We start from the raw sequence: 27,962 nt of genomic DNA on the forward strand, positions 1-27,962 counted from the left end.
AGGCATAAATGTTAAGACTTGTGACTAGGTTTATGTAAAAATTGAGATTTTGTGTGTGTGTGTGTGTGTGTGTATGTGTGTGTGAAATGAGAGGTTCTTTATTATATTTGAAATATTTGGGAGTACTTATTTCCTTGTACAAAATCTCCTTATGGTAACACACTTTTCTCTGAACAAAAGAAACTGCTGTGGCTCCACTCCTTCAAAGAGTTCTGCTTCAAAACATGCCTCTCACCGCATAAGATCAGTTGCAGCACATATATAAATTGTTTCTGGGGCATTCAGAAAGATGTCACTGAAAATCTGAGGCTATAATTTAAAAACGTAATTTCCTAAAGTTAAAACCAGAGATTTCTTGTCATCTCCTAAAAGGAGAGATGAGTTTTTAAAAGGTTCTTGACATCCTTAGTTTTCCTGTAAACCACCTGTGTTTAAAACTTTTGGGTTAATGTTCACCCTCACCACCCCCTAAAGTATTTTAAGCACTCTTTGGCAATTTTAAAAAGCTAAAATCAGCTACCCTTACCTCTAACTGGAATGGGTGATGCCAGTAGCCACACTTCTATTACAAGCTTTGTAGTAGTAGAAGGAGGTTTTCTTTTTTTTCTTATAGTTCAGGCCCTGGGAACAATGATTACATAAGAAACTTGATCACATTTTTAAATCAGAGTTCTAAGCTGTATAGGTCCAGAGGAAAGCTGCTCTTGATCTGAGTGGGTCTTAGAGAAACAAGGACAAAAAAAATTTATTATTGTGGTAAATTTTTATGATTTTTTTTGTTTATTTTTGTTTATTTTTGTAATGCATTTTGCTGAGGAGCTACTTCATCTAAAGCAGAGAATATATTCAGTCCTCACAGTCTCTTTTAGCTCAAGTCATTTTAACCATCATTAAGTTCTGCAACAAATAATTTCTGACAATGAGGGATGTTTCACACTACCTTCCGTGGTCTACTTTAAGAATCTCCCTTAGATGTAATTAAACAGATCAGACTCGGACTCTTAAATTTTCAGTACAGTCAGTGGATGAGAGAGATTCAGCGTGTATAAGTTAGATGGAGTTGAAAGCAGACGCTCTGAATAACCCCAAGCTATTTATGTGCAATGCTTCAGGTACATTAATGATATGAAATTTGTCCTTGTGCTTTGCTTATTTAGAATATAACATTGCTTGGGTTTCTGCAGTTTACAATGCACAGATGAATGGCCTTCTGGAGAAAGAAGACATTAAAAGGAGTTATGAACAGAAAAAAAAGCTCAGAGCTGAGTCTCTCTAAAGACAAAATGCCACAATAAAAACTCAAGAGTATGCATGCAACTTTTTATTCTGTTATCTCCTATGTAAAAATTAACAGCATATCAGTAACTGAAAATGTACTTTCTTGTCAGTTGGTACGTTCTGGTTTTCCTGAGTCACTCTACATTTATGGAAATGTTCTCACAAATTCATGACCCGGGCCAAATCCTCCAGTGTTGTAATTTTGTGCATCTCTTTAAAAGAGTTGTGCTGATTTACAACAGTTTGAGCAGCTGTCCCTTCTCCATAGAGAACTGATCAGCATGACTGGCTTTACTCCAGTGCCCAGGACAATCTCAAAATGGAAAGAAAGCATTTTCAGCAAATGACACCAGATACTGTGAAAAATAGTCGCAGAGATTAAACAAAAGCAATAAGACCTTTGCTAGCTAGAAATTTGCGAAGCCTTGGTCAAAGCTGAAAAATACCTCTAACTGTAATTAATTACAAAATGATGGTGCTTGGATTACTTTTTAAATAATTAAGGGAGGGATGAGTTTGTTTTTTCTGGTTCCCCTCCAGTTACTGTCACAATGCATCTTTTCATCCTGTTTTCTTTAAAACTGAGGTTTAGAAATACATATTGCAGGCATTTAAAATGAAGACTGAGGTTGTCATGTGAATAGGACTATAAGAGTAATATCAGAACTATTGCTAGAAGGAGAATCTCAAGTGGTCACTAACCAGCACGAGTGCAGCCACAGCCTGGATGAGCCGCTCTGTGAACAGGGGCCTAAGGACAGAGCCGCCCAGTGCAGTGGCACAGCCTGTTCTCGGCACGTGGTGCAGACTGCAGGCCTGGCTGAGCAGAACGGATGGGGCAGCCATAGTCTTCTCTGCCTCACTCTCTTCTGGTCAGGGCAAGACTGAAAGATTTGGAAACCACATCAATGTGAAGCTGTTTGTATTAGCCCTGAACTTTCAGCCTTCCCTTGTAGAGTCTGCCTGGTGGCCTTGATTCTGTGGTTGGCTTCAATTAATGCAGATCATTTCTGTGGCCAGAACTCCATGTATAACATTTTTGGTGGCAAAACTAGGTTTTCTAAAACAAATCCTGAGCAAACTAGTTTTCAAGTTGACAAAGTGTTATTCATCGCATTTGGATTTCTTGGAACGTTAGACCTGAACGACAAAACCTACCTGCTCTGGAAAGAACAGACAGTTAAACTGAATTGCTTTCTTTACTTCTTTTCTTTTTTTTTTAACTGTCATTTCAAGAATCAAAGTCATGTCAGGAAGATGCCACCCCCACAGCACAAGATCTTTCTGCTCATTACTTTGTCCTCATAAACAGCAGCTCGTCATAGTTGCTTTATTTTCTGCTGTGATTCAGGTGCTGAGTAACAAGAAGAACAAGCAGTGAAAATGGCTTTCTCATTCAGCACGGCTTTTTGAGATTTGAACTTTTTTTTCCTAATCTCTGCTAGGACAAAAGTTGGGCTTTGTGGTGTCCCTTGCGAAGAGAAAAGCTTTACACAAGGTAATACTTACACTTGTGTTAGGGGCGTATATCTGAGATACAGAAAACCTTGTACTGCCTAATTTGAACCAGGAGTTTAACCAAGGCTTTCTCAGAAGTACCAGTCCAGCCCTTTTTTGTTTGTCGTCCTTTACCACTGAAGCTGCTCTACTGTGATTTTATAATCAAATATTCACTGAGCACAGAATAACTTTGTACCCTAGAGGATGAAGTACTCATCTCAGATGCAGCAGTCTTATTCATGTGTGGGAGAAAGATTCAAACTGTCCACCACTCTGTTTTGGTGTTGGTCTTGCTTTTGACAATTAATTTTCATCTGGTCCTGAGGAACTTTTCTTGATAAAACTTTTGTAGATACGAGTGTGTTGCTGAGAAAAGTTTCTGATTCATCTTCTGACGAATTAGTATTTTCCAGGGAAGATAAGTTTTAAAAAAATCCCATCTGGTTCAGTGAATACATGGGACCCTGGATGGGTAACTTCCCCTGCTAAATCCCACTAAAGCCATTTTCCCTGAGAGTAGAACATATTTACATCAGCTCAGAATTAGTGGGATACATATTATTTTCCAAATATAGAAAGTATAACATGACAATTGATACAAAGACCGAGCGGTACAAACAGGGCTTTGTAGAAACAAGGAGAGAAGCAAAGTCATTTTGTTGACAGCTTTCCAAGTGAGGCCATACTATTGCTTTCAGAAGAGAACTGCACCTGGGTGGGTTGACTTCAGTGGGACTGTGCGTACACAGATGGCCAGCCACACAAAGTCAGTCGAAGGTTCAGAGTCCCTAGTGTTCTAAGTACCTCTAAATACCTTGGTCTGCCTCATGAATGATCAACACTGGGGCTTCTGCTAAGCAGAGGATTTTAAACTGTAGTTGGAAAAATGAAAGGCAACTGTATTGAATCAGTGAGAAAAGAATACCTAGCAAAAAATGTCCCAATTTATAATTTGGGTTATGCTTATGGGACTCTCTGCTGGGAGTCTGTTGTGCTATGTATTGTGTTCTCTTTTTTTACCTCAGTGCTAGATTGGATAAAGTTACACAGTAGCTCAGTACTAAGGTCTACGGCGATAAAAAGAATTGGAGCTTAAGCCAGATCATCTATTTCTAAGACAGACAAAACTAAAACTAGTTGACAATACCAAACAACACAGTTCAGGGTGGGGTAGTGGCAGCAGTGCGTAATGGATGTGATGGCTGTTTGCACGTGTGAACTACAGCATGTCATAAAATCTTGTACAGGTGAAGGAAGTGTTAAAGTGATTTTGGGTTGTTTTTTTTTTTTTGGAATAGCATGGCAATTGTGTGTGACATAATGCCTCTGTTTTGATTGTTACTTATACATAGCTAAAAGGTTAAGCTTTGACTTCTAAGCTATACCAAAAATACACTTAAGTGAGACTGTGGGGATTTGAAGTATAAGATGTTCAAGTATTTTTGCCTAATCTTTTAGTAGATTTCACGATGTTGATGTCTATTACTATTGGTCCACCGTTGATTTATCCGAAAACTACAGATGTGAAATCAAATTTAGTACAGTGTAGGTCTGCCAAGAACTTAACTGGATCTGCTGACAGCAACTAAAAATTTGGACTAATAGTTGTACTTTTAGGGGAAACTAAAGTAGAAGCTCTTCAGCTTTCTTCTAGGGACGTTCCTCTCCTCTGAACGTGAGAGATCTCCAAGTATTCTTTTTCAGAAACTCTGCACTGAAATACTTTATATCTCCAAAAACCAGGAAAATCAAATTTTGAAGTTCCTAGAACTGAAGAAAGATCTTCAGCTCAGCTCAAATACAGTCAAGGTTGTGCATTTATCATGAAAATCAAACTGCAGAGTAAGAAATCCTGTACAGCAGGCATGTTAGCTACTAGTTCAATGACATCATGTGTGGGTTTGGTCCCAAATAAGTTGCCTGACTCATAGGATTGGTATAATATTAGTTTCAAAAAAGAGGTTTGAATTCCTTTATAATTTCGATATTATTTCTTTGGTCATCTTTCATTAAGTAAATCTGTCAGTTCTCAAACCAGCTGAATTAATTTTCCCTCAGTCTGTTTGCTTTACACTCACACCTTCATTCCCAGACTATAAATAAATGCACCATAATTGTAGAATATGCATTTAAGATTTTTTTTTTTCAATAAACAATGACCGGACACATGCCTTCAGTCTGCTTAAATGAGAGAAAGTTTTGTTTAAATTTTTTAAAAGTCTTGCTGTAAAGATGACTACTAATATTATGGAGAATATCCTGCCCCACTGAAGTTTTGGAAGCCTTGGCTTTAAGAGATCAAGGATTTCCCCTGTGCTTCTGCTAAAATATGAGGAGAGACTACAAATTAAGCTGATAGTATGGCCTGCAGCACTGAAAAAGGGAAATATTGCAATTTAAAAATTAATATAACCAGCCAGACAGAAATACAAAGAAGACAAGTTATTAATCTGCCTAAGGAAATGGATAAATCTAATCTAAAATATAGATAAAATAAGTCTTGAGGGAAAGCAATCTTTAGTTTTTCTCTGGAGAAGACTGACCTGGGTACAACCTGCTGCACTAGTGTACTAGGAAGCAGAAGCACACAAAAATTACTACCTCCTAAAAACATTGCAAATCTGTATTTAAATTCATTTCCCTTGATTATTTCCTTAGATACAATGGTTTGCAATATCTTTAAAATAATGTAATATATGTTTTCAGTTAAAAAGGAAAGAAATGTATCTATTAAAAAGCTACCAAAGGACAGTTCATTCACAGATCCTAAAAAACTCCATTTTTGTTTGCTAGGCTTTACATGGCACTCTTGTTGCCTTCCAGAGGAGCTGGTTGTAGTAAAATTAACAGTAAGATACGGATTGGTTATATCATAGTATTAATGGTAGGCACAGAAATCTATTTTTCTCATGTATACAGCTATTGTCTATGTACGGATTCTAGGGCCACTCCTGCAGTTGACTACTAAAGCACAAGAAGTCAGCTAGAATTATGCCTGAGCTGAGACGTCTGATTCTAAGATTTTGAAGATAAACCATGCAAATGAACCTATTAATTCTGTTGAATAAATGTAAACAATTGCTAATCAGAAATTCTAAATACATTCACGTCAACAGTGCAATTCAAATTGATTTGAGGCCCCTTTTGGTTTGAATCAAAGTATATACCTAATGAATTTGCTGAATAGGTCTGGACTTCTTCAGAGGACCGGCTGAAACACCTGACACAGTAACACTACATTAGAATCTGTCCAGCCTCAAGCAGGGTCAGCGCTGGTTTTGGGGGGAGATTAACCGAATGTGTTGGGGATTATACCACATACAAAAGGACTCTGTGGAAAAGTACTGAGATCACTACGTATAAGGAGAATTTTTAAGGAGAGAAGAAAAAAAGACAGCTATGACTTTATCATGGAAGCTGACAGAGAAAGGAAATTTTAATAGGAAAAATAGTAAAACTAGTAAAACTGAGTAATTGCCCTCTGCTTAAGTTATGTTTTCTTGTTTTAATTTTTGAAATCTTGTTATTTTCTAGCCCTATTTTTGGTTCATAGGAAGAAACACTTCTTAGGAATCTTTATCATCTGGTTGCATTACTTGGGTCATAGTACATGAGTAGCTCTGCTGTAACACTGCCACAAGTATTCTGAAGTCTGTCCCATCTCAGGAAATAATGTGAATATAAATAACATTAAAAATTTTAAGTTAAAATTCAGAAAGAATGCTATGAGCTGTCTAAAATTTTCCCATTTTTTAAAGTTGCTACATATTTTGCTGAAAAGCTGCTTTGCAACCGATTGTAGCAATGCAGTGAATCCAGAACATCACACCACTTTATAGGCACTTTGTGCCTGTATGGTACAGTATGGTACAGCTGGAAAAAATACTTTTTCACTGATACATAAAAATATAGTGGTTATGAAGTTCTGGACATATTGCTGGTACAATTTTTGGAGAGTGTATCTTGAATCCTAGAGTAAATATGTTTAGGTAGCGTCAAATAAATGTCTTGTGTTCTGTTTACATGAATGTCTGGCATATAGTTATATATTTAAAGTCTGATACGTGATTAAGTTTCCCTTCCAGCTGGGAAATCTTAATTTCTCTCTATTATCTAAATATTTCTTACTGATTCGCCAATGTAAAACTTACCCAGCGTGCTTAATTTTTGAATTTGAGACAGCTGTACAAAACTGGACTAAGTATTTTCATACTTAAGTGCCTAAGCTAAATACCTTTTTAAAAAAGTCAGTTGACTTTCTAGATGGCTGAGCACTCCTGCGTTTGGAATTTTTCCTTAACAACTTTTCTGAAAGAGTAATACGTGCTTTCTACTTCTATTGCAGAGAAATATCTATTCTCCTGTAATTTGCACATGCCTGATTACTATTATTTCTCTATTTTTGCAACTTGAATTGTAGCAATTAGAGGGAAAGTGGGTTACATTTGCCTTTCCATGACCCTGTCACTTCAAGAATTGGAAGTCAGCTGAGAAAACAAAAGAGAACAGACATGATGAGTGAGTCAGAGTTGCTGCAGCAAGATTTGCAATGCTTTGAAAAAACGTAGCGGCAGTTGATATTCACTTTATTTAACCTCTGGTTTTAAACTCCTTGGAATTGTCTCAGTATCCCACTAGATATGAAAAAAAATTATAGTACATCACTGTCTTATTTTCCCATGCGGAGGAAATAGTTTAACTAGGAAATGTTATTTAACTCTGGTTGATTTGGTCTGTATAGGGGACATGAATTGAGTAGCTTTTTGTGTGTGCAAATGAAAAAAAAAACCGTTGATAATGCCTACAGTCATTCTTTTGAACAATAATTTGTTCTATCTTGTCTATCTCCCACACTCCTAAAGTTCCCCACTGATGGAGTTACTAATATCACAATCTGAAGAAGTAAATCTTAGCCCAAACCTAACACGCAGTCGTTAGACAAGAAAAATCTGTTCTTTCAAGCAGCCAATTCTATAAACATCAGGAAAGGATCTCAGAGTGGACTCAGCATTCACCGGGAATGAGGACATTCATTATGAATGATGTTGCTAGAGGAGACTGGATGCAGCATTTTGTAAAGAGATTGCAGCCTGTTGTTTTTCTTAAGAAATGTTTAGCCTTATTTGTAGCTACAAATAGTAGTGACTAAGACTGGACAAAGTCCATGATAACCGTGTTTGGGTGCAAGCTTCAAGTTGAAGGTGTAATTTAAAGTGTTCTGCTCTTGCAGTAAACTAGGTATCCAGTAATCATGGGGACACAGGAGGAAGAAAGATGAGCAGAGGAGCTTACCTACTTCAGTGGCAGATGTTTCATTCATAAATATATTAAGAAGGACTGGAGATAGATAGATTCCCTGTTTTTATAGCATCATTTCAATCTTTTGCCTGGCTTTGCATTTAGCCTGTTTTTTTTCGCTGAGATCTGAATTCAGCTAACTGAAGCTAGAAAGTCAGTGGGAGAGAGGAACTGTTTTCTTCCCTGAAGCATGTGTGGGGCTTATTCTTTCTGACTACTTCTAGACCTTCAGCTGATGTTTCTAAGCAGCTTTCAAAGTGGTTTCAGCAAACACCGAATAATGTCAAGAAGAAAATTCAGCATGTGGAACTCGACTGTTAACAGTTTTATAGACTGTTCAAAATTACTGTCTGGATTCACTTTGACAGGAAATACATGAGCAACTTCAAGGCATATATGTTCATCTGGGCAGCAAGAATCTCTGCTTGTCAGTGGAATGAAAAATAAATAGGTCCAATAGGAGAGCTATAGAGGCACATCTCTAGTCTGTAGCCTGATGATGCATCCCTCCAATATGAAGAGGTCCTCCAGCAGAGCAGTCCGTGCTGTCTGCAGCCTGTATTCTGTCCTGAAGCGAAACCGAGTCACATGGAGCACTGGGTGCTGATGCTAGAAGCTGGCATTTTTGTCACAAAAAAGGGTTGCTGGATTCAAGCAGTGGTTAATGCACATTTGCTTTCACATTAGTCACTCTGTCTGTGTTTTAGGTGAGTAAGAGACTCCTCTGGTCAAGTTCTGCCAAATGATATCCTCCAGGACATCAATGTGTGCTCTTTATGTCTGCTCCCTTTTACATCTTAGCTGACTTCCAGGCCTTGGAAGGGCAGTGTCAAGGAAAGGCACATATAACCCCTGATATCCCTCAGATATCATCTAGAAACAGCCACAGCCTCTAGCTGGGGGTTTCACACGTCTGAGATAAAGGATAGTATCTGATTATCACTGATTCCATAATTTCTTCTAAAAATTTCCTACAATTTATATAAAGTTTTATTCTTATTATTTCATATTCATGCTTCCGAAGGCACACACAGAACATTTTAAGCAAGAATGTTAATTATTATTAGCAAGCAATGTTAATAATTTTCTTTTTATTAAATATCCTCTCAAGGGCACAAGAAAGAAAGAGCATTAAAAAAAGATGATAGTAAAAACAATTCAAAGCTAAACAGAAAGCTCAGATTTTACCTTTTTAGGTTATACTTTGGGGGATCTACTTTAACTTGAAATACCAGTGTGAACATTTTTTAATTTATTTTTCTCGGATTTTCAGAAGAAGATCTTGTAGGATTTAGTCAGATATGTTATCAGAGAAGACGGGTATCTGCACTGAACATAATTATACACAGCCTTCCACTGAAATTCGTATGAGACCCTTTTTTCTCAAGTGATGCAGCTTACATAACAGATTTATATAACTCCTATTTTGAAAGACAATAACCTCTCATGCTTAAATCTTTCATGTCCAGTCAAGACATTTTTGAAAAACATGATTGTCATCAAATTCTTTTTATTTGGATTCTGAAAATCGTATTCCCTTAAGTTTTTTTAAGTCAAGCTTTGTTGTGTGAGACTTTTTCCGCAACTGAAGTTTCATATAGAGTATCAGTGTTTATACTCGAATGACTAATTTTTAACTAGAACCGTATGCTAATGATGTAAATATTTTTCAGATTGAACAATAAGTTAATGAAATTACCAACCCCTCCATCAGTTTGTTGCTTTAGGAAATATATGGTCACATTTTAAGTACATTTGTTTCCAGTACATTTTCTTTTCCTTGCCTTTGCCTCCATGCACACATTTTCTTTTGCCTTCTCTTTCAAATATACTGATTTATTTTAAGCTATTGCTATCTTACCTGTCCTTCACTTCTGAATACTTTTTTTTTTTTTTGCATATGACGTGATAGCTGTACAACATAAAATTAACTGGCTCATGTTTATAAATATTTCTCATTAAAAAAAGAATTGTTACAGTTGCTCATCTGTCAATGAAAAGTTTTATCTGTCAGTTCAAAGGGGAGTTAATTCTGTGCTCTCCCTTAGTACTGTCCCTTAAGGACCCGTTTCTGCACAGGCAGAGCATGAGTTCCCTCCTGCCAGTCAGCATTGCTCAGACTAAGTGTACTGAATATCTAGCCGCATATTTAGTCACCAGAAAACTCAGTCCTGCAAGCTCTTATGTACCATAGCACTTCTTGTGGTTTTTCTTTTGGGAGCAGTATTATATACATGCTTAGTATCTTTCCAATTTTCAGCCTTAAATCTAGATTTAGACACCCACTTTCTGATGTTGCTTATCCTTCATCTGTATGCCTCTATGTTCTCACATAAAATGGGAAAAACCCTCTGGTCAGTATGTGGTCTGGGACTTCATAAGTGTCCCTATGTCATTTTGAGAATATAAGGTATCGCATAGGTGCCAGATAATATCGTTAGTAACCTTGAGGTAGTCTGTGTAACTGCTCTGAAAACCAGATTTCCCAACTGAGATCAATGACAAGTTCTGCATAAAAAAGGAGGACAAACAAATTCTCCATCTGCTCTGATCCTGTTGTTTATGAGGTACGAGCAAATATCAGCAAAGTGATCTTAAAATGGATGGAGACCTGTGCTGAAGAATTCCCCTTTTGTGGGAGGTGACTTCCTTTGTACAGAGCTGAAAAACACAGCTTTACCATCTAACTGGACTAAGCAGAAGAGCTGAGCAGAATACAAGAAAAAAACTAGCGAAAAGGTTGCACCCAGGTATTCCTTAAAGTAGCAACTGGACACAAGGAAGACAATAATCAAAATATTTTGCAATCTCCGTTGTTGTGGCTTAAGCAGTGTCTCCAATAATCTTTGTGTCTCTGTTGTTACAGGATGTCTGACGATAGCACAATCAAAAGGACTGAGCTTCAGTAACGTTGCAAGTGGAGCTATTTACTTTGAGCAGCTCCAAAGCAGCGTAATTGTGAAACTTAGAATAATGGTTTAGGTTTAAATGAACCTGCAGGTTACAGAAGCAGACCACAGAACAGCTCTCTGCAAATTACAAATAAAATAGGAAGTGGGTGATCAGCTGCTACAAACCTTGCTGCAGTTTCTTAGCAAACTCACAGTAAAACCCAGAAAACTTCCCAGATCTTGCACATAGAAATGGTGAAGTGTTTTGCAGTAAAACTGAAACACGATATTGCAATTTGCACAATGTTGCAATAAAATATTATAAAAATCTGTTAAACATTTATAGTTTTGTGGATGTCTGAAGCCAACAGGTGGTTTAAATCATCAAAATTAAAATCAAGTCTCCTGCTTCCAAAAATGACCAAGATATTTTTCTTACCTTAGAAAGGGAAATGCCTGACTAGTCCAGTAACTACTCTGCATTTTCCTTTCCCTCTGATTCTTCAAGAAGCTGGCACCATCCTCTACCAGCATTTGTATAGCCTTTTCATGATCTGCTTTGTCTCTTCCAGATGTTCCTTGATTTTACAAAAATTGCATGTATGCTGGAGGAAAGGCAGGTGATTCACCCATGTAACGTTACAAAACTGACTTCCACAGAAGAAGCAATAGATGTGTAAAGGAGTGAGGACCCACTGTGGCAAAGCAACACTCACACCTGTAGAATAGAGTAGCTCAAAAACATTTTGTTTTAAAGAATGTTTCTTTCAAACTGTAAAACTTTTAACCAACAGTGTAACTGCTTGAAAAACCCCCCAAAGTGCTTTTTTATAAAAACTAATGCATTGAGAAATGTAAAATTCCGAACATTTTTCCTGCAGAATGTTGAGAGTTTCTTTGGAGTAACTGTTCATTGTCAGTTTTTCTTTACATTAATAAAAGCAGAAGCGGTTGATATCTAATCGTTAGCTCACTGGATCAGGGGTTAAAGGGAAAAAAGGTCTAGACTACAGAAAGAGGGAGATGGCCTACTCCTTAGATATAAATTGAAGAAATGGTTCTTTCCCATGAAATGTGCAAGAGATTGTCCTGTTCCGGAAAGGAGTTTCTTAAATATGTATATTGCTATGCAGTCATGATAAAGTAGATGCAATCAGAGTGAATTTGAAATAGAAGGTGGTGTGGTATGTATTGCTATTCCGATCCAGTTTTGTTTAGCATGCGATCTCGGACCAGAAGTTTCTGGGACGAGGCAATGGATGGCCTAGATGCTAGAGCTCGATTCATTAATCATAGTTTTTTTTTTTAACAGAGTTAAGTCTCTGCAGCTAAGTGTCTACTGTGTAGAGAATAGAGGGTAGGTTAATGCATTTGCAAGAGATTATGTTGCTGAGGAGATACGCCACAGTTATTCTGAACTACCTGGAATTTCTTAAGCACTAATAACTTTGAGAGCAGGTATGCATTATTGCTGCAGTCCAGCCAAGATGTGACAAAAATATGACTAACTAAAGCCAGGTCATCATCTGCTGGGATGGGTTAGTTTCCTACTTAACGGTAGATAATGGAAATTGTATTTGTGGTTGTTGCCAGGTAAAAGCTTAGTGCCAATGAATCAATACTCTTGAAATATAGGTTGAATTGATCAGCAGGGTTTGCATCTTCAACCAAAGGACATTGAACTGTAGGTATGAGTGCTTAAAAATATTTTTTCTCTGACTGCAGCTGTTCTACAGAGGTTCACAATTAGATAGTATTCTCGATCTATGAGTCAATTTCTCATCTACGCAGTGAGACACCCTTGTATTTAGGGAGGGGATAAATAGAGCTGTATCATTTCAGGTTTGTCAGACTGGAGCTCCTATCACCCTTGCACAGGAGTTCAATTTATCTTATGATTTTGAAAAGGACCGTCCTGGCCAAAGTACAGTTTCCCATCAGATTCCTATCACAACTTAGTGCTGCTTGTTGCATGTATTCCTGCAGAAAGTACTCCAAGCACTGTTGGGATTTCCCTTCAGACCTTGCCATACATTTCAGGCATGAGCATCTCTGGACAGCATAGTACAGCACCTCATGACAGCGACCAAAGATTCTAGTACGATGAGAATGGATGTTTTCCATATCTTGCCCTGAAACTTGCTTGGGACCCCATACAGTACATGAGTTCCAAATAGCTAAGCCTGTCTTGGGCTTTTTACTTGTTTATCTTTGAATTCACACAAAAGAGGTGTGGAATTACTGAGAACTGTTATATTCAGGTTGACTTCTCCAGAGGCTGTTGAACACAGAATATCTGGGCAAGAAAGGGAAGATGGGTTCTTTGTTGTGTTAACTGCTGAGGAGGCATTGGTACTTCTCCTTCACAAGCCAGGAACGGCAAGGATCAAATTCACAACTTATATATCAAGACAATTTCAGTGTCCTGAACTTCCTGATGAATGACTGTTCTGCAGGAATACAGGTGGCCTTTTGGTCGATGCATGTGTAGAAGTTGTTTGAGAAGGCTCCCCAAGCCGCCTTTGCAGTGTTTTGTGCTCAGCTCATAATGCAAGCGCTAAAGCCCTGAGGATCATTAAAGAAGTTACCACAAGTAGCTGTGTAATGTGGTATTTGATACTTTATATGGATAGTTTCTGCAGCGTGTTTCTCTCAGCTCCTGTACAGCTGCACAGGTTTTGAGGAACTCATTCCTTGTCATTCATTCTTTCTTTTCTATGCTGACAGCTTCAGTTTCTGCATCTGTTTCTTCAGTGCAGCATAGAATCTGAAAAAGCTGGGTGTCCCAAGAAGGGAGAAGAGGCCATTTGGAAACCAGGGGGTTAGCAGCCAAGGCTAGTGCACAGTCATGGTCCTTAACACTGTTTCCTGTGGTGAGAGTGCTTTGGGTGCGCTTGAAGCTAGGATGTAGTTTCAATGCGACTTCTCATTATGAGTGTCCTGAGCTGACTTCAGTTCCAGTACCAGCACAGAACCTTCCTATGCTCTCACTGGAAGTACTAAGCGTCATAGTACATAGACAAAAAAAGATAAAACTGGGGTCAAAATGAAAGGCTCCAGGAAAACAGGAAACAAAAAGTATTGAAATATTGTGATAGTTTTGTCTCTATAAGCCTGATTATACTAGCTTTTCCATACTGACTGTTGCCTTCTTATCTGACTCATCCCATTATTTTCAGTATTAGGATTAAAGTATTTTACAGCTACAACAGGCTCAGTTAGCGTAAGTGTAGGCAATTACACCTCTAAAGGCAGGGAATAGACAGTACTTTAGTTAGAAAATAAAAAACAAATGAACAATGTTTCCATTAATATGATGATCCTTTAGTAATTGACAGATTCTAGCAATGTATACAGGTTAAAAGGGACAGGTTTTTCAGCCCTTAAAAAAGCCCTTAATCTAAAATGCATCTGGTGTCCTTTCCTGGCTTAGTTTCCTATTGCCTGGCTCTCCTCTCAAAAGAGATCAGATGAAAGAAACTCAAAGCACATGGGCTTGGACAGAATTTTTCCTCAGTCCCGTGGACTAATCACAATGAAGTAATAATATATGATGGTATAATACATGTATGTAATTATGCATGCAATTTTTGTGCACATACACAAGTGTTTTATGACCGTATAAATCACAGAATCACAGAATCGTTTAGGTTGGATGGGACCTCTGGAGATCATCTAGTCCAACCTCCCTGTTCAAGCAGGGTCACCTAGAGCATATTGCCCAGGATCACATTCAGACGGGTTTTGAATATCTCCAGCGAAGGAGACTCCACCACCTCTCTGGGCAACCTGTTCCAATGCTCTGTCACCCTCACAGTGAAGAAGTTTTTTCTCAGCTTTAGGTGGAACTTCCTGTGGTTCAGTTTGTGCCCATTGCCTCTTGTCCTGTTGCTGGGCACCACGGAGAAGAGGCTGGCCTCATCCTCTTGACACTCCCCCTTCAGATACTTGTACACGTTGATGAGATCCCCTCTCAATCTTCTCTTCTCCAGGCTCAACAGGCCCAGCTCTTGCAGTCTTTCTTCATAGGAGAGGTGCTCCAGCCCGCTAATCATCTTAGTAGTCCTCCGCTGGACTCTCTCCAGTAGCGCCATGTCTCTCTTGTCCTGGGGAGCCCAGAACTGGACACAGTACTCCAGGTGAGGCCTCCCCAGGGCTGAATAGAAGGGCAGGATCACCTCCCTCGACCTGCTGGCAACACTCTGCCTAACGCACCCCTGGATCCCATTGGCCTTCTTGGCCACAGGGGCACATTGCTGGCTCATGTTTAACTTGTTGTCTACCAGCACTCCCAGGTCCTTCTTGGCAGAGCTACTTTCCAGCAGGTCAACCCCCAGCCTGTACTGCTGCATGGCGTTATTCCTGCGTAGGTGCAGGACCTTGCACTTGCCTTTGTTGTACTTCATGAGGTTCCTCTCCACCCAGCTCTCCAGCCTGTCCAGGTCCCTCTGAATGGCAGCACAGTCTTCTGGTGTGTTAGCCTCTCCCCCCAGTTTAGTATCATCAGCAAACTTGCTGAGGGTGCACTCTGTCCCTTCCTCCAGGTCATCGATGAATATATTGAACAAGACTGGGCCCAGGACTGACCCCTGGGGGACACCACTAGCTACAGGCCTCCAACTTGACTCTGCGCCATTCACCACAACCCTCTGAGCTCGGCCATCCAGCCAGTTCTCAAGCCACCTCACTGTCCACTCGTTTAGCCCACACTTCCTGAGTTTCCCTAGGAGGATGTGATGGGAGACAGTGTCCAAAGCCTTGCTGAAGTCCAGGTAGACAACATCCACTGCTCTCCCCTCATCTACCCAGCCAGTCATCCATCATAGAAGGCTATCAGATTGGTCAAGCATGATTTCCCTTTGGGGAATCCATGCTGACTACTCCTGATCACCTGCTTGTCCTCCAGATGCTTAGTGATGACCTCCAGGAGGAGCTGTTCCATCACCTTTCCAGGCATGGAGGTGAGGCTGACAGGCCGGGAGTTTCCTGGCTCCTCCTTCTTGCCCTTTTTGAAGACTGGGGTGACACTGGCTTTCTTCCAGTCCTCAGGGACCTCTCCTCATCTCCAGGACCTTTCAAAGATGATGGAGAGTGGCCTAGCGATAACATCCGCCAGCTCCCTCAGCACTCGTGGGTGCATCCCATCAGGGTCCATGGATTTATGGATGTCAAGTTTGGACAAAAGATCTCTAACCTGATCCTCCTCCACCAAGGGAGAGTCTTCCTTTCTCCAGCCTTCCTCTCTTGTCTCCAAGGTCTGGAATTCCTGAGGACTGGCCTTAGCAGTGAAGACTGAAGCAAAGGCAGCATTCAATAACTCTGCCTTCTCTATCTCCTTTGTTACCAGGGCACCCGCCCCATTCAGCAGCGGGCCCACGTTTTCCCTAGTCTTCCTTTTGCTACTGATGTATTTGAAGAACCCCTTCTTGCTGTCCTTGACATCCCTTGCCAGATTTAATTCCAACTGGGCCTTAGCCTTCCTCGTTGCATCCCTGCACACTGACAACGTCCCTGTATTCCTATAGACAATGGAAAAACGGACATAGGATTCACTATTAAAATATAAAAAATTGAGAGTATAATTAAAACCAATTAACATTGCTTTTATGAAAACAGAGTGTTTCTGGCTTCATTCTTTGTTTAGAATATAAGTCTGATGATTGAAAGAATTCAGCTACATATAGATGCTTAGTTCTTCAGTGCAATTCATCGTTGTTATCAGTGGCCTTGGAACAATAGGAGATTACTGCTGATAAAGTCTGTGGATGAAATAAAGACTGTGAGGAGTTAAATGAGGACAGGCAGTGATATAGAGAGATTTGTAAACTTGGCTTTTCAAACAAAGTGTGTCTTTACTCAAATGCCAATATTCACATCAAATCAAGAAATGGAAGACATACCTGCAAAATGAGGTAGTACAACGGCTCTGGAAAAAATCCAGGCATTGGATAAACAACTCTGCAGTTGAGTCAGGGCAATGATGTGAGGGAAGAATCTAATTCATGATGGTTTCCAGCCTGTATCTCTAAGTTCTTGGAGCTTTATCCTTAAGGAAGCTTAAGGAAACAGTTAAAAAGTTTTTTTCAAAAGCCTTTTGCTAATGGCTTGCTATCAAGCTTAAGCTTGATATTCATCTGTCAGCACTTCCAAAAAGGGAGGAAGGATAGCAGCTGGAGAAAATACTGAAACCCCTGGATGCAATCAGTAGAGGTATGGCCAGGTGAAGAATAACTTGTAATTTTCATCACTGCATGTGCCAAACAAGTGCATGCTGTATAGAATTCCAGTGCCAGATTTTATACAGGGTTGGAAAAGCTGAATAGAGCACAGAAATAGCTACAGATTTGTTGAGAGAGGAAAGAAATGCCTTAAAATGAGACTTAAAAGGTTCGGTCTTTTAAAGTTATCAAAAAGAAATTTGAGATATCAGTTAAGTTCAGTTAAGTTCAGTGGTATCAATATCTCATAGGTAGAAAACAGTGGATATAGAAAGGCTTTTCTAGTAAGCAAAGTCAGAAATAAAAGTAACAGAAGCTGAACCCTTAGAAAGGACTAAGGAAAAAATAAGATGCAGATTTTCACAGTGAGGGAACTTACTTAATAAAACAAACACTGTAGTGGTAGAGTCTCCTTTTTTTCCTCAACAAGTAGGATATCTTTCTAGAAGACAAATTTTCGTCAAAATTATGCCTTAGTTGATCTTTAGCTATTGGGCTAAACATGCGTGTTATTGATTCCCCTTTCCTGTCTACCCCAAAAAATCACTTCTCCTTTAGCTTCTTCATGCCCACATTGAACCCTTCCTGTCTGTTGGGGGGTTAAAATTTTCTGATGTCTGTTAAAATTTGCTTTCTTCTTCTTTATTTTTCTGCACATCAGCCAGCCTGCTCTCCTCTTCTCTTTTATGCTGCCTCGATACTGGCGTAAGGGGCATAGAGAGCGCATGAAAGATAGATGTTGGGAACTTTCAATAACTGGATGGCAGTAGACAGCTGCTGTTTTTAGGCCTTGTAGGTCTGATTGATACACTGTATGAGTATGTTGTTTGACACTCCTATTCTTAGAGATAAGGAAAAAGTAAGTGCCATGAGGGTGATCAAACACTGGGACACGTTGCTCAGAGATGCTGTAGTATCTCCATCACTGGAAATATTCAGAACTTGACTGGACATGGCCCTGAGAAACTTCTGGCCCCGCATTGTGTTTCTTGTTCATTAGACATTAAAATAAAAACAATGGTTATTATCCCAAAAGGGACAGGTGATAAGATTCCTAACATTTTTGTACATGCATCGTGGACAAATTAAAGTTTCTTCATTGTTTTGAAAAGTTATGACAGTACAAGCTATAGTGGAATTTGTACCATGGAATTTCAGACTCCCAAATATTTTTTCTTCTTCTGTGTTTAAGCCACTTTTTCTAATGGCGTAAAGTTGAATTTTGCTTGACAAGATTGTAATCTCCATTATGCAGGTGTGAAGTTGAAAAAAATCTACAGAAGACAACAGGGTTCTTTCAGACTACTATTGGTTTAACTGAACTGTGCATTTACTCCTCTCCCCTCCTCTCCCTTAGATTTTGTTGGACTTTCCACCAAACAGCTAGGGAGAATTCTTTCCAGGTAGCTTGAAATCAACTAGCGATACTTAAAACAGAATTCTAGGATTAACACCCGTGCATCCAAGCACTGATTTCACTTAGTGGTATGTGAATAACTTCTCTGAATGCAAGCTCTCAGAGAAACAGAACGTAAGCGTTGCTATGGTTTTCACTGTGGCTTATACGCTGAGCACGAATTCAGTGAAGTACACATGCACACCAGCCCACACATGTAATTATGGCTTCTGTGTGTCTGGTGCACTGTATCATCTTGTTTTTAAGGCTGCACCTGTTTGTTGAGAGCGTAGCTTCTCAGACAGCCACTTCTCTAATATGGGGTTGCTAGTCTAGAAAATTGAGTCCAGTCTTTTCCAACTTACATGACAAAAATATTTGACAATGTACAGAGACCTGTACAGCTCTAAGTCAATGCCAAATACCTTTTCATCTCTCATTCCTTCCCTTTAAACTCTGTCTCTGACCAAGGGTAACTCCAGCAAGACTGTATCAGTGCTCATGTGACACTTTCCAGCTGGTCTTTATAAACATTTACAGAATTAAATGGAAATTTAGTTTTAAACCACGAGAGCTTATACACTGGATAAATTGATGTTTTTATGTCTTTTTCATGTATTGGCAAAGACAATTTCAAGGCCTGCCACAAGCAGTAAGGTCTTCTAGGCAGAGGCTCTTGACATTGCTAAGTTAAGGCACTAAATATATCTAAGCAATAGATTCGACAACATGTATTTGCTATGGAGAGTGTTCATGTATACAGGGAGTTTTTATCTTCTGCCCTTGAGCTGTTTACTTGACAAATTAATCTGTTTTGTTATTTTCAGGCGCAAGAAAAGAAGGATTTAAACAGCTAGTGCCTTCCTCAGCAGCACTCTCTCCACCTGTACCGCAGCCACACTCTACCATGCAGTTACCACCTCCTCCACCAGCCTCTCACCCATCACTGCAGGCCCCAGCGGCCCCAAGCCTGCCTCCCAGAAACAGCAAGCCCAGCTCTGAAACAACGTAAGTGAGCATAAAAATCTACAAGCCTGTTTTCTCACTTTTTTCTGCCTATTTCTTTGCTCATGCAGTAGCAGGTAGACTGTCGTCCCAGGTTTCTGGGGGAATGAGCTCAGAATCACAGTATCACAGAACTGTCGGGGTTGGCAGGGACCTCTGGAAACCATCTAGTCCAACTCCCTGCTCAACTGGGTGAGCGAGAGCATGTCCCAAGGCCGTGTCCAGTCAGCTTTTGAGTATCTCCAAGGCAGAGACTCCACAACCTCTCTGGACAATTTTTCAGTGTTCAATCATCCTCACAGTAAAGACGTGTTTTCTTATGTTCAGCTCTTACACCACTTTGCTTATCCTACACCAGCCCTAGCCTGTTTGGAATCAGTTTTTATTAGATTGGACCCTCCATCTAGTTAATAGTTGCCCTAAATCTTCTTACCTCTAGTACGGAAGAGAACACGTCCTTCTGCTCTGCACTAATTTTGGAGGGGGGGAGGTAGATTCTGTTGGCTTTTATACTCCAGAGGGGTACAAAGACTTCCTAGCTGTGTTGAAAATCAGTTGTAGCAATAACTGAACCTTTCCAGCACTTTTCTGGGAGAAGGCGGCAGGGGAGTCAAGTCTATCAGTGGATACCCCACTATGCAGGAAACAGCTTTGCAAGCCTGAGGAAGGAAGGCATTGGTTGTGAAACCACCCCGAGATGAGTCGGGGCCTGTTACCATAACATTTGAAGCCGTTGTTACAGCCCTCGTTGGTCTCCTTTCTTTATCCTTCTTCAAAAAGCAGTGCACAAAAGGCAAACTCTCCAGCAACAAAGAGTTAAAAGCCTGGAGGACAAGTGTGAAAAGTGACCAGGAACAAGTTGAGCCTTAATAATGAGCAGCTTTCTGTGCCCTCACTGCATATAGACTGCGGAGAGACTATTTCAGACATTAGAGAGTTTTGTGCGGCCACACATACTGTATTTTGGTACTGATGAGGTGACAACGTCAGTCTAAACGTGCTGCTGTGGTCCGAGCTCTAGGAAACGGCCCCTCTGAAAGCGCCTTACGCGCCCCAGCTCGGGGGGCGGCTCCCGGGAAACTGCGGGTACTGCCCCATCTAGTGGCCAGAGCGCAGGTAACGTAAGGCAGCTCCCGCGGCGCCTGGAGAAGCGCCCCTGGCTACGCGCCTTGCCAAACGCTTAAGACCCAGGCTTTCTCTCTTTGCCTTCAAGAACGTGCAGCACTTACCTCTAGCTTGCCGTTTTGCTCCGCTGTTGCTTCATCAACAGAAGAGGCCTCTGGGCCTCTCCCTCTGCTGACAACGCGTGCCTTGATGCTGACACCTTTTCTTTCTCCCTTTCTATTTCAGGGCTTTTTTAATTTTTAAAAAGATTGCTTTCCCCTTTCAAGTCCTGTCTTAGATTATACTTCCTTGGTAATGCCTTTCAGCCCTAGTTTTCTTATAATTATTATAAATTTAAAAATCTATAATTTTATGTTTAGTTAAATTTTCAATTTCTTGCTCCTCTCAGTTCAAGAAGTTTTAAATCTAACATCAGAGCCCTTCTACCCAGCCTAACCTTCTGCTATTGTTTCTGTTGTCCCTTGTTTAGACTTTACACTGTGTAAGTCAAGGAGCAAGTCTTCTAGTTATATATAACATTGTGCAAAAGTCTGGTGTTCTGCTTATGTATTGTGTAAGAAGCCTGCACCTGCAAAGATGGTTAAAAAGCCCAACAGATTCTTTCCATTCAGTCTGCCCATCTGTCTGTTGTATTTTTCATACCACACTCATCTCCATGGTATCTGAGCACCTTTGGCTTATTTGTTTTCTTCTTTGATACTCAGGATCAAAGTTTCCCTGTGTAAAATATCAAGTCACTGTCAGGAAGAACAATTTAGAGAATCTCAAGAGTACTTAAATAGCATATAGAACTCAACAGACTGCCCAGCCATTGTCGAAAATAACTGAAAAAAGCACCAAAGCAGTGGTAAATGAAACGCTATCATAGAAACCATCTTCACAGGTTTCACATGTTCCCTTTTTCATATTTACAGAAGTCCAGACAATGAAGAAAATTACGATGATGTTGAATTTGATTCCCAGAATAAGATGGGTACGTTTTAATTAACAATAGATACACAAAGCTGTAAGCATACCATATTTATAAGATAAGCAAAAGCATATTGTATTCATAAGTGACTTGTGTAACTAATTATGCTGGTACTGCAGTCTCATGGGTAAAGAAGGTTGTCTCATAACACTAACTGTTCTATAATTAATATGACAGACTCTCAGGAAGTGCTTTAAGTATCTTCTCTATTCCCCCCCCCCCTTTTGGTTGGAAATATACCAGCATGCGTTAAATTACCAGATTTTCAAATCTGATTCAAAATGAATGCTGCTAAGAGTTAAAAAGTTCTGTGCTCTGATGGAACAGGCATTTTTTTGTACTTGATAAAAAAATAATTTGTTGATTGTGCTTTTAACATCGCTTTGTGATCTGCCTTGAATAAGAGGCAGTGAGTAGCTGTGTTGTGCCAGGAGCAGCCAGAGAAGCAGACTGTGACACAAAGAATTTCAGTCAGCCTTCTGATCTCTCCTAGGGAGGAATCAGTCTGTGCCAGGCACAATATACATCATTTAGTGTACTAGCCATCCTCACTGTACAGCAACGTGGGCTGTGGAGCTGAAACTGAGCCCAAGCTCTTTTCCAGCCCAACTACCTGCAGAGCGAGGAGGAAGCAGCAGCTTCACAGAGTCTCTTCTGCAGTCCAGGGTAGAGCCTGGCTTAGCAGATGCACCCTTGGCCTCCTTATTCAACTGTGGGTCTGATGCAAGCAAATTTTATGTGGTCTGCTATGATTTACTAGGGTTTTAACAATTATTTCCTTGTATAAATGGACACATTAAAGCAGGACTCGGCATATATTACAGGCGATAGTTAATATCACCTGTGTTATTAGCGTTTTGTAAATAGTTAGCACTAGAATTAATTGTTTTCTCTATAGCAAAAATTAATACCTTGTTTTTACTTTTGGTCATAGGTCATGGAAATACAGAAGGGGTAAGTGATAAATTGAAGAACTTATCATTTTTAGTACAAATTTACAAATTTACAAATTTACAAATTTAGTAAAATCGTTTCAATGGTTTAGAAAATTCATTGCAGAATGAATCCAGTATATTACCAGTAAATTGCAGAAGCACTTACTGTGAAGGACAAAAATAAAACTGGGTAAGCACAGCAAACTGGAACTAGCTATTAAAGCTGGCTAGACACTAAAAACTGATTTTAAGCCATTCTATTCCCACTGACCTTTTATTTCGCCAGAATTTTCCAGAAACAAGGGTCCTATTTTATTCCAGTGATAATTCACTGGTTTCAAGTAAGCACAGGTTTGTCTTGGTATCTTTAAGTACCTGCCTGTACGAGGGCTCAGACAGTCTTTGGGACCCTAAATCTGAGTCCCATTTAGATCCCTAGCATTCCATTTTGCCTACTGCTAACCCTGTCATCTCTTTGTTGCAGTACAATCATCAGTGCAGATACAGTCTTTCCAGAACTAACACTGCAGCCAAAACATCCACTTTGGATTAAACACTTTGCTAGTGTGATGGTAACAATCTGGAAATTTATACTTGTGGTGTGATAAAAACAATGTCAGAACTGACGTTTAGTGGGTTTAAATAGTGCAGAAACTTGATTTTGGAAAGATTAAATGAATTTGTATCTACATTTTGCTGTAAATGTTTTTATATAGTTTATGTGAAGTTTACATAGCAGGTCCATTTTCTTCATGTCGTTCCAAATGCATTTAGGCCATTGAAAACTGCATTTTTCTTATAGGGCCAAGAAAGTGCTGAAGAGATGTATGAAGACATAAATAACATCAGGTAGTAATTTTAAACGGTATAGCCTGCTATATCATTATTACCAAAGGCTTGCTAACAAAGGCACTTCATTTAACACAGAAGTTTGATTCCACTGAAGTCCCTGCCAGGCATTAATTTGTTCATCTATTTTAACTAGAGAAAGTCAGGTTGTTCACAGGTTATTTCCCACTTAGATGTGATATGCCCTGGGGTGGAAAACCTCTTGTGATAAAATCATGTAATTACTGTGATCTAGGTAACAGAAGAGTCTGACTTCTGATTTTAGGAACATATCTGAATCACTATTTGGAATTACAGCCTGTGAGGAAAAAGAAGTTCAGCCCCTAGATACTGTAGCCCCAGACAGACTATTTAGTTGTGGTTGTTCCTCTTGTTTTCCGGGTAAATGTACTTAGAACTCCTAAAAGTTGCTGGATTTACGTTTCTCATGGTCTGAGCCCCCTGGGATGTATACAGAGGCAAAATGTGAGCCCTGCTCACTGTCTTTTGCCTTTAGCCCCCCACTTTCAGTCTCTCAACCTGCTGAAATCTAAATGTGTGGGATTCCATGTATGACAAGACACAAAGCAAAGCACTCATTCCTTTGGCACAAATAATCTAAAATTCCTACACCATGATACCTTGTTTCTGATGTAAAATGACCTTCAACAATAATTTATTGTTGAATTCCCTCTGAACATGGATAATTTAGAAACGAAACAACTGAAACAAGCAAACCTCATTCACTATAATTTTTGAACTTGAGCGTATCAGTTTAGCAGAAGGACCAAAAATGGAAGAGGAAGGAGCCATACTCAGATCGGTTCCATAGGGTTCGTAAAGCATCGTTCTTCCAGAGAAACTGTTGGCAGCAACCTGCATAGCTTAGCTATAGCCCTAATTACATCCCAGGGCCTGCATCTCAGTATCACCCGGTATCTAAGACACAGCAGGCACGTTAGGCACATTAATGATGTGGTACAGAAGAGTGGCTGCCACTTGTATAAGCATAGCTGGAATAGCTTTCAGTTAGGTTTAAAACAGCAGTCCATTTGTGGCTGCTCAGGCTTCAGTTCAGGCTGCATCAGTCACCACCGATGGCCCCAGTAAATATTTAGCACCTGCAGCCAGTGCCGCAACACCTAGACTGCTATCATTTTCCAAGGTTGTTTGCTAAAATTAGCTCAGAGGTGTTTGGACATGTACTTGCAGAGCCAGTCTCTTACTTTCAGAGAACCCTCTGGCATACCGTCATCTTGAGGATAGCCCATTTAAATTACGTATGTAGACTAAGAGAAGGGGATGTGGGGCTCTTTCCTCTGTTGCCAACTGGCCACATTGGGGTATAAAATACTTATCTTTGATATCACTGGGAGAAATCTTTTCCCATCACATATAGTTCTTTGTTGACCTTGGTACGAAGCTCTAGTGAGAGATGTTTCACTGCTACTGACCCCTATATTCAGTCCTGGCAATGCGTTTTTAGATCTACATCAACAGAAAAAGAGAAGAAGCGAGACAAGGAAGAAAAGAAAAGAATAGACCAAGAGAAGAAAGAACTGAAGGAAAAAGAAAAGAAAGAACAGGAAATCAGGAAGAAGTTCAAAGTAAGCTCTTTGTTTTGTAATCCAGGCAAGGATAGGTGAGAAGTATTATTTATCCTTGTCCAATTTAGAATACAGTCTTCAGCTTCAGGTAGTTCAGGAACCTGGATAAATTCTTAGTAAAGGTTTAATCTCATCCTTTTTATCTTTGGTGTATGCTTGACTTCAGACTCTGTATTGATTGCAAAAAGATTTCAGTGCTTAAAAATTACGTTTTCTGTTAAAGGCTCTTATGTTCTTTCTGTGTAAAAGAAGTTGTAAAAAGCGTCCCTTTCATTTTCTATTTAAACCCTTCTACATCACTAGAATAGCATCAAAAGTGGGAATTGGAACTCATGTACTTAGTGTGTTTTGCTTAACTAGAACCAAATACAACAGGATGCAGCCCTCAAGAGAACTCAACATTAAAGAACAATACATTGCTTAGCTGCCTTGGTCTCCAGCCTAAAGGGGCTAAAGGGGAAGGAAAAGAATAGAGCACATATGTAGGGGAGTCATAGTCACTGTCAAAGTATAGAGGCTAAATAACAAGCCAGTTCTTTCTGTTTTGTATCATTTTTTATGTAGTTAATTGGCAGCATGCTCCTACAGTTTGCAAATCCGCCAATTATTTTCTATTAGCCAATGCCTGTTCATAAGCCTCTGCTAGGCTCCTTTCAGTTTCATTGTGTGTAGTGTGGGTGGCTTTGTTTCTCTCCCTGTCTATCATGCTCTGTATACAGTAATTCTCCTACTTCATAGCCTTGGTCTACTGTGGAGAGACTGACATGAGTTGAGGAGCAAATAATAAAAAAAAAAAACTAATAGTAAATAATAGTGGTATGGTCTAGGTGGCGTTTTTCAGGGTGTTGGCCCCAAGTCTCCTTGCTAGAGACTTCTCCCAGGTGTGAAAAGACCGGTTCTGTGAAGCGTAGGCATTAGCACATTGCATAATTTCAGACTGCAGACTGCTCTCTTGTGGACATTAAAATATTATATTATTCTTAAATGCAAGTAAATGTACTTAAGTGCACATTTTCTTCCCCGCTGCCACCTACACAGGCATAGATATTCCTGAACTAGTCTATAATTGTCCGCAGCCACATCCACAAGGCCACATATACCTTAAAGCCACAGACCTTAAAGTCAAAAGGGGTTTCTCCGTAACATATACTACAGATTTCACTGAGATTCCTGAATTCTAGTGAGCAGTGTGATCATCTCTTGTGGGTACTTATGGGATCATTTCTAGAGCAGAATTATAAACACAGAACATTATGTGGTAGAATTATTTATGTTTATGAACACTTATTCATATGAGTAATCCTGCTGAAACTGCATGGAGCTGCCCACTGGAATAAATACATGTGTTTTGTGAGGAAAGACTTCACAGGTTAACCTGTTGGTTTTAGTGTTAATATTTCTGTGATTTTGCCGATCACTCCTTTAGCTGCTTTATTGCTATGCTGTAGCCCTCTCTTTTCATCCTTGCTCATTAGTTTAAATTTTGTAGTTGGGGATAGGGATGATGCCTGTTTCTTTGCCTAGAGTGTTGCCAGTGAAACAAATAATCATCATTGCAGTTATTTTATCTTTTGCCTGAATGTTTGAGAAAGAATTCCTTTTTTCCACATCTGTGATTTATTTTGTTGCTCCTTCTGTGCAGTTAATGGGACCTATCCAAGTCCTTCATCAGGCACGAGCTTGTATTGACTACAAGGGAGGAAAGAATGAGCTGACTGTCAAACAGGGGGATCAGATTGAAATCATTCGCCTCACAGACAATCCAGAAGGGAAGTGGCTGGGCAGGATAAAAGGATCTTGTAAGTTCTGCTTCTTCACTGTGCTCCTGACCGTTTTCACTGTATGACAGCGAATGTGTAAGCGCATGCCGCTTTATACCAAGGAGTAGCATTAACAAGGCTGAGTCACTGGCCACCACAGCAAATAATTACAACTCACCCGGCTGTGCTTACCTGACATGTGGGGCTCAGTTCATCGTAGGAAGTTATTGTTCAACACAATGTAACATCTAGAGGCACTAGAATAAGTTAGGAACAATATGCTGGGATCTTCATGGACCTATTGGGAGGTAATTCAGTGTCCTTCAGACTTTGATTTGGCATCAGAACTTAGCTCTGTGCAAGTAATGATGTTGGCTTTTTTCATATCTTTGTTTTGAAAATAAAATAAAAGAGATGTACCTAACATGGAACCAGAGAATATAAGGTCTTGCTTTAAGAGCATCTCTTGTTCCTGTTCTTATGCAAAGATTCTAACCCTCAACTGAGGATTTTCTCACTGAGGTCTAACTTTCATTTTGGCTTGAAAACTAGGATATTTCTCTACTTGGAACAAATTACATCAGTGTTTGTTATGGGTATGGTAAGGGCCTGATGATCTGGCTATGGAGTTATAGCAGACATTAAAGGACTGATCCATAAAATCAATGAAAATCATTAAAATCTACTAAATTCTGCTGTAGCTGAGAAGCAAATATAGGTGCTGTTAACTTGATACCAGCTGAGGAGAGTTTGGGGGGAGATCGGAGACAGATCCGAGATCTGTATGCATGTAGATGGTTGAAGACTGTAGGTGAGGCTGCTTGGAATAAAATACTTCTTTAAAAGTTTTCAGAGATATGAAACAATTCAATTATCTTGATTCTGAACCTTCTGTTACACTCATCCATTCACAGTGAGCTTTAAAACCGGCTCTGCTTAATTACATGGTTTTGTTCATTTAGATGGATACGTTAAAACAACTGTGGTGGAGATTGATTATGATTCTTTAAAAAGAAAGCAACAACCAGCCATCAGAGCTGCCATGAAACGTGCAGACAGTGACCAAGAAGTGTATGATGATGTTGGAGAGCAGGACAGTATTAGCAGGTATGTATAAAGAACCCATTCAAGGGAACTAATGATTTACCACG

The 27,962-nt window shown here is 39.7% G+C and overlaps 1 protein-coding gene across 7 annotated transcripts in view; it reads left to right on the forward strand.

The window, feature by feature from the left end:
- The window catches only part of LOC138060852 (FYN-binding protein 1-like), a 74,329-nt gene that overhangs the window by 27,682 nt on the left and 18,685 nt on the right, over positions 1-27,962 (forward strand). For all 7 annotated transcript variants that reach the window (XM_068926136.1, XM_068926139.1, XM_068926135.1 and 4 more), the window contains 7 exons: positions 19,409-19,589; positions 21,626-21,684; positions 22,616-22,635; positions 23,419-23,465; positions 24,931-25,051; positions 26,694-26,850; positions 27,774-27,918. In XM_068926136.1, the coding sequence (XP_068782237.1) occupies positions 19,409-19,589; positions 21,626-21,684; positions 22,616-22,635; positions 23,419-23,465; positions 24,931-25,051; positions 26,694-26,850; positions 27,774-27,918 (730 nt within the window). The remainder of the gene's footprint in view (positions 1-19,408; positions 19,590-21,625; positions 21,685-22,615; positions 22,636-23,418; positions 23,466-24,930; positions 25,052-26,693; positions 26,851-27,773; positions 27,919-27,962) is intronic.

Source organism: Struthio camelus, chromosome W (genome assembly GCF_040807025.1).
Source record: "Struthio camelus isolate bStrCam1 chromosome W, bStrCam1.hap1, whole genome shotgun sequence".
NCBI classification, from domain to species: Eukaryota; Metazoa; Chordata; class Aves; order Struthioniformes; family Struthionidae; genus Struthio; species Struthio camelus.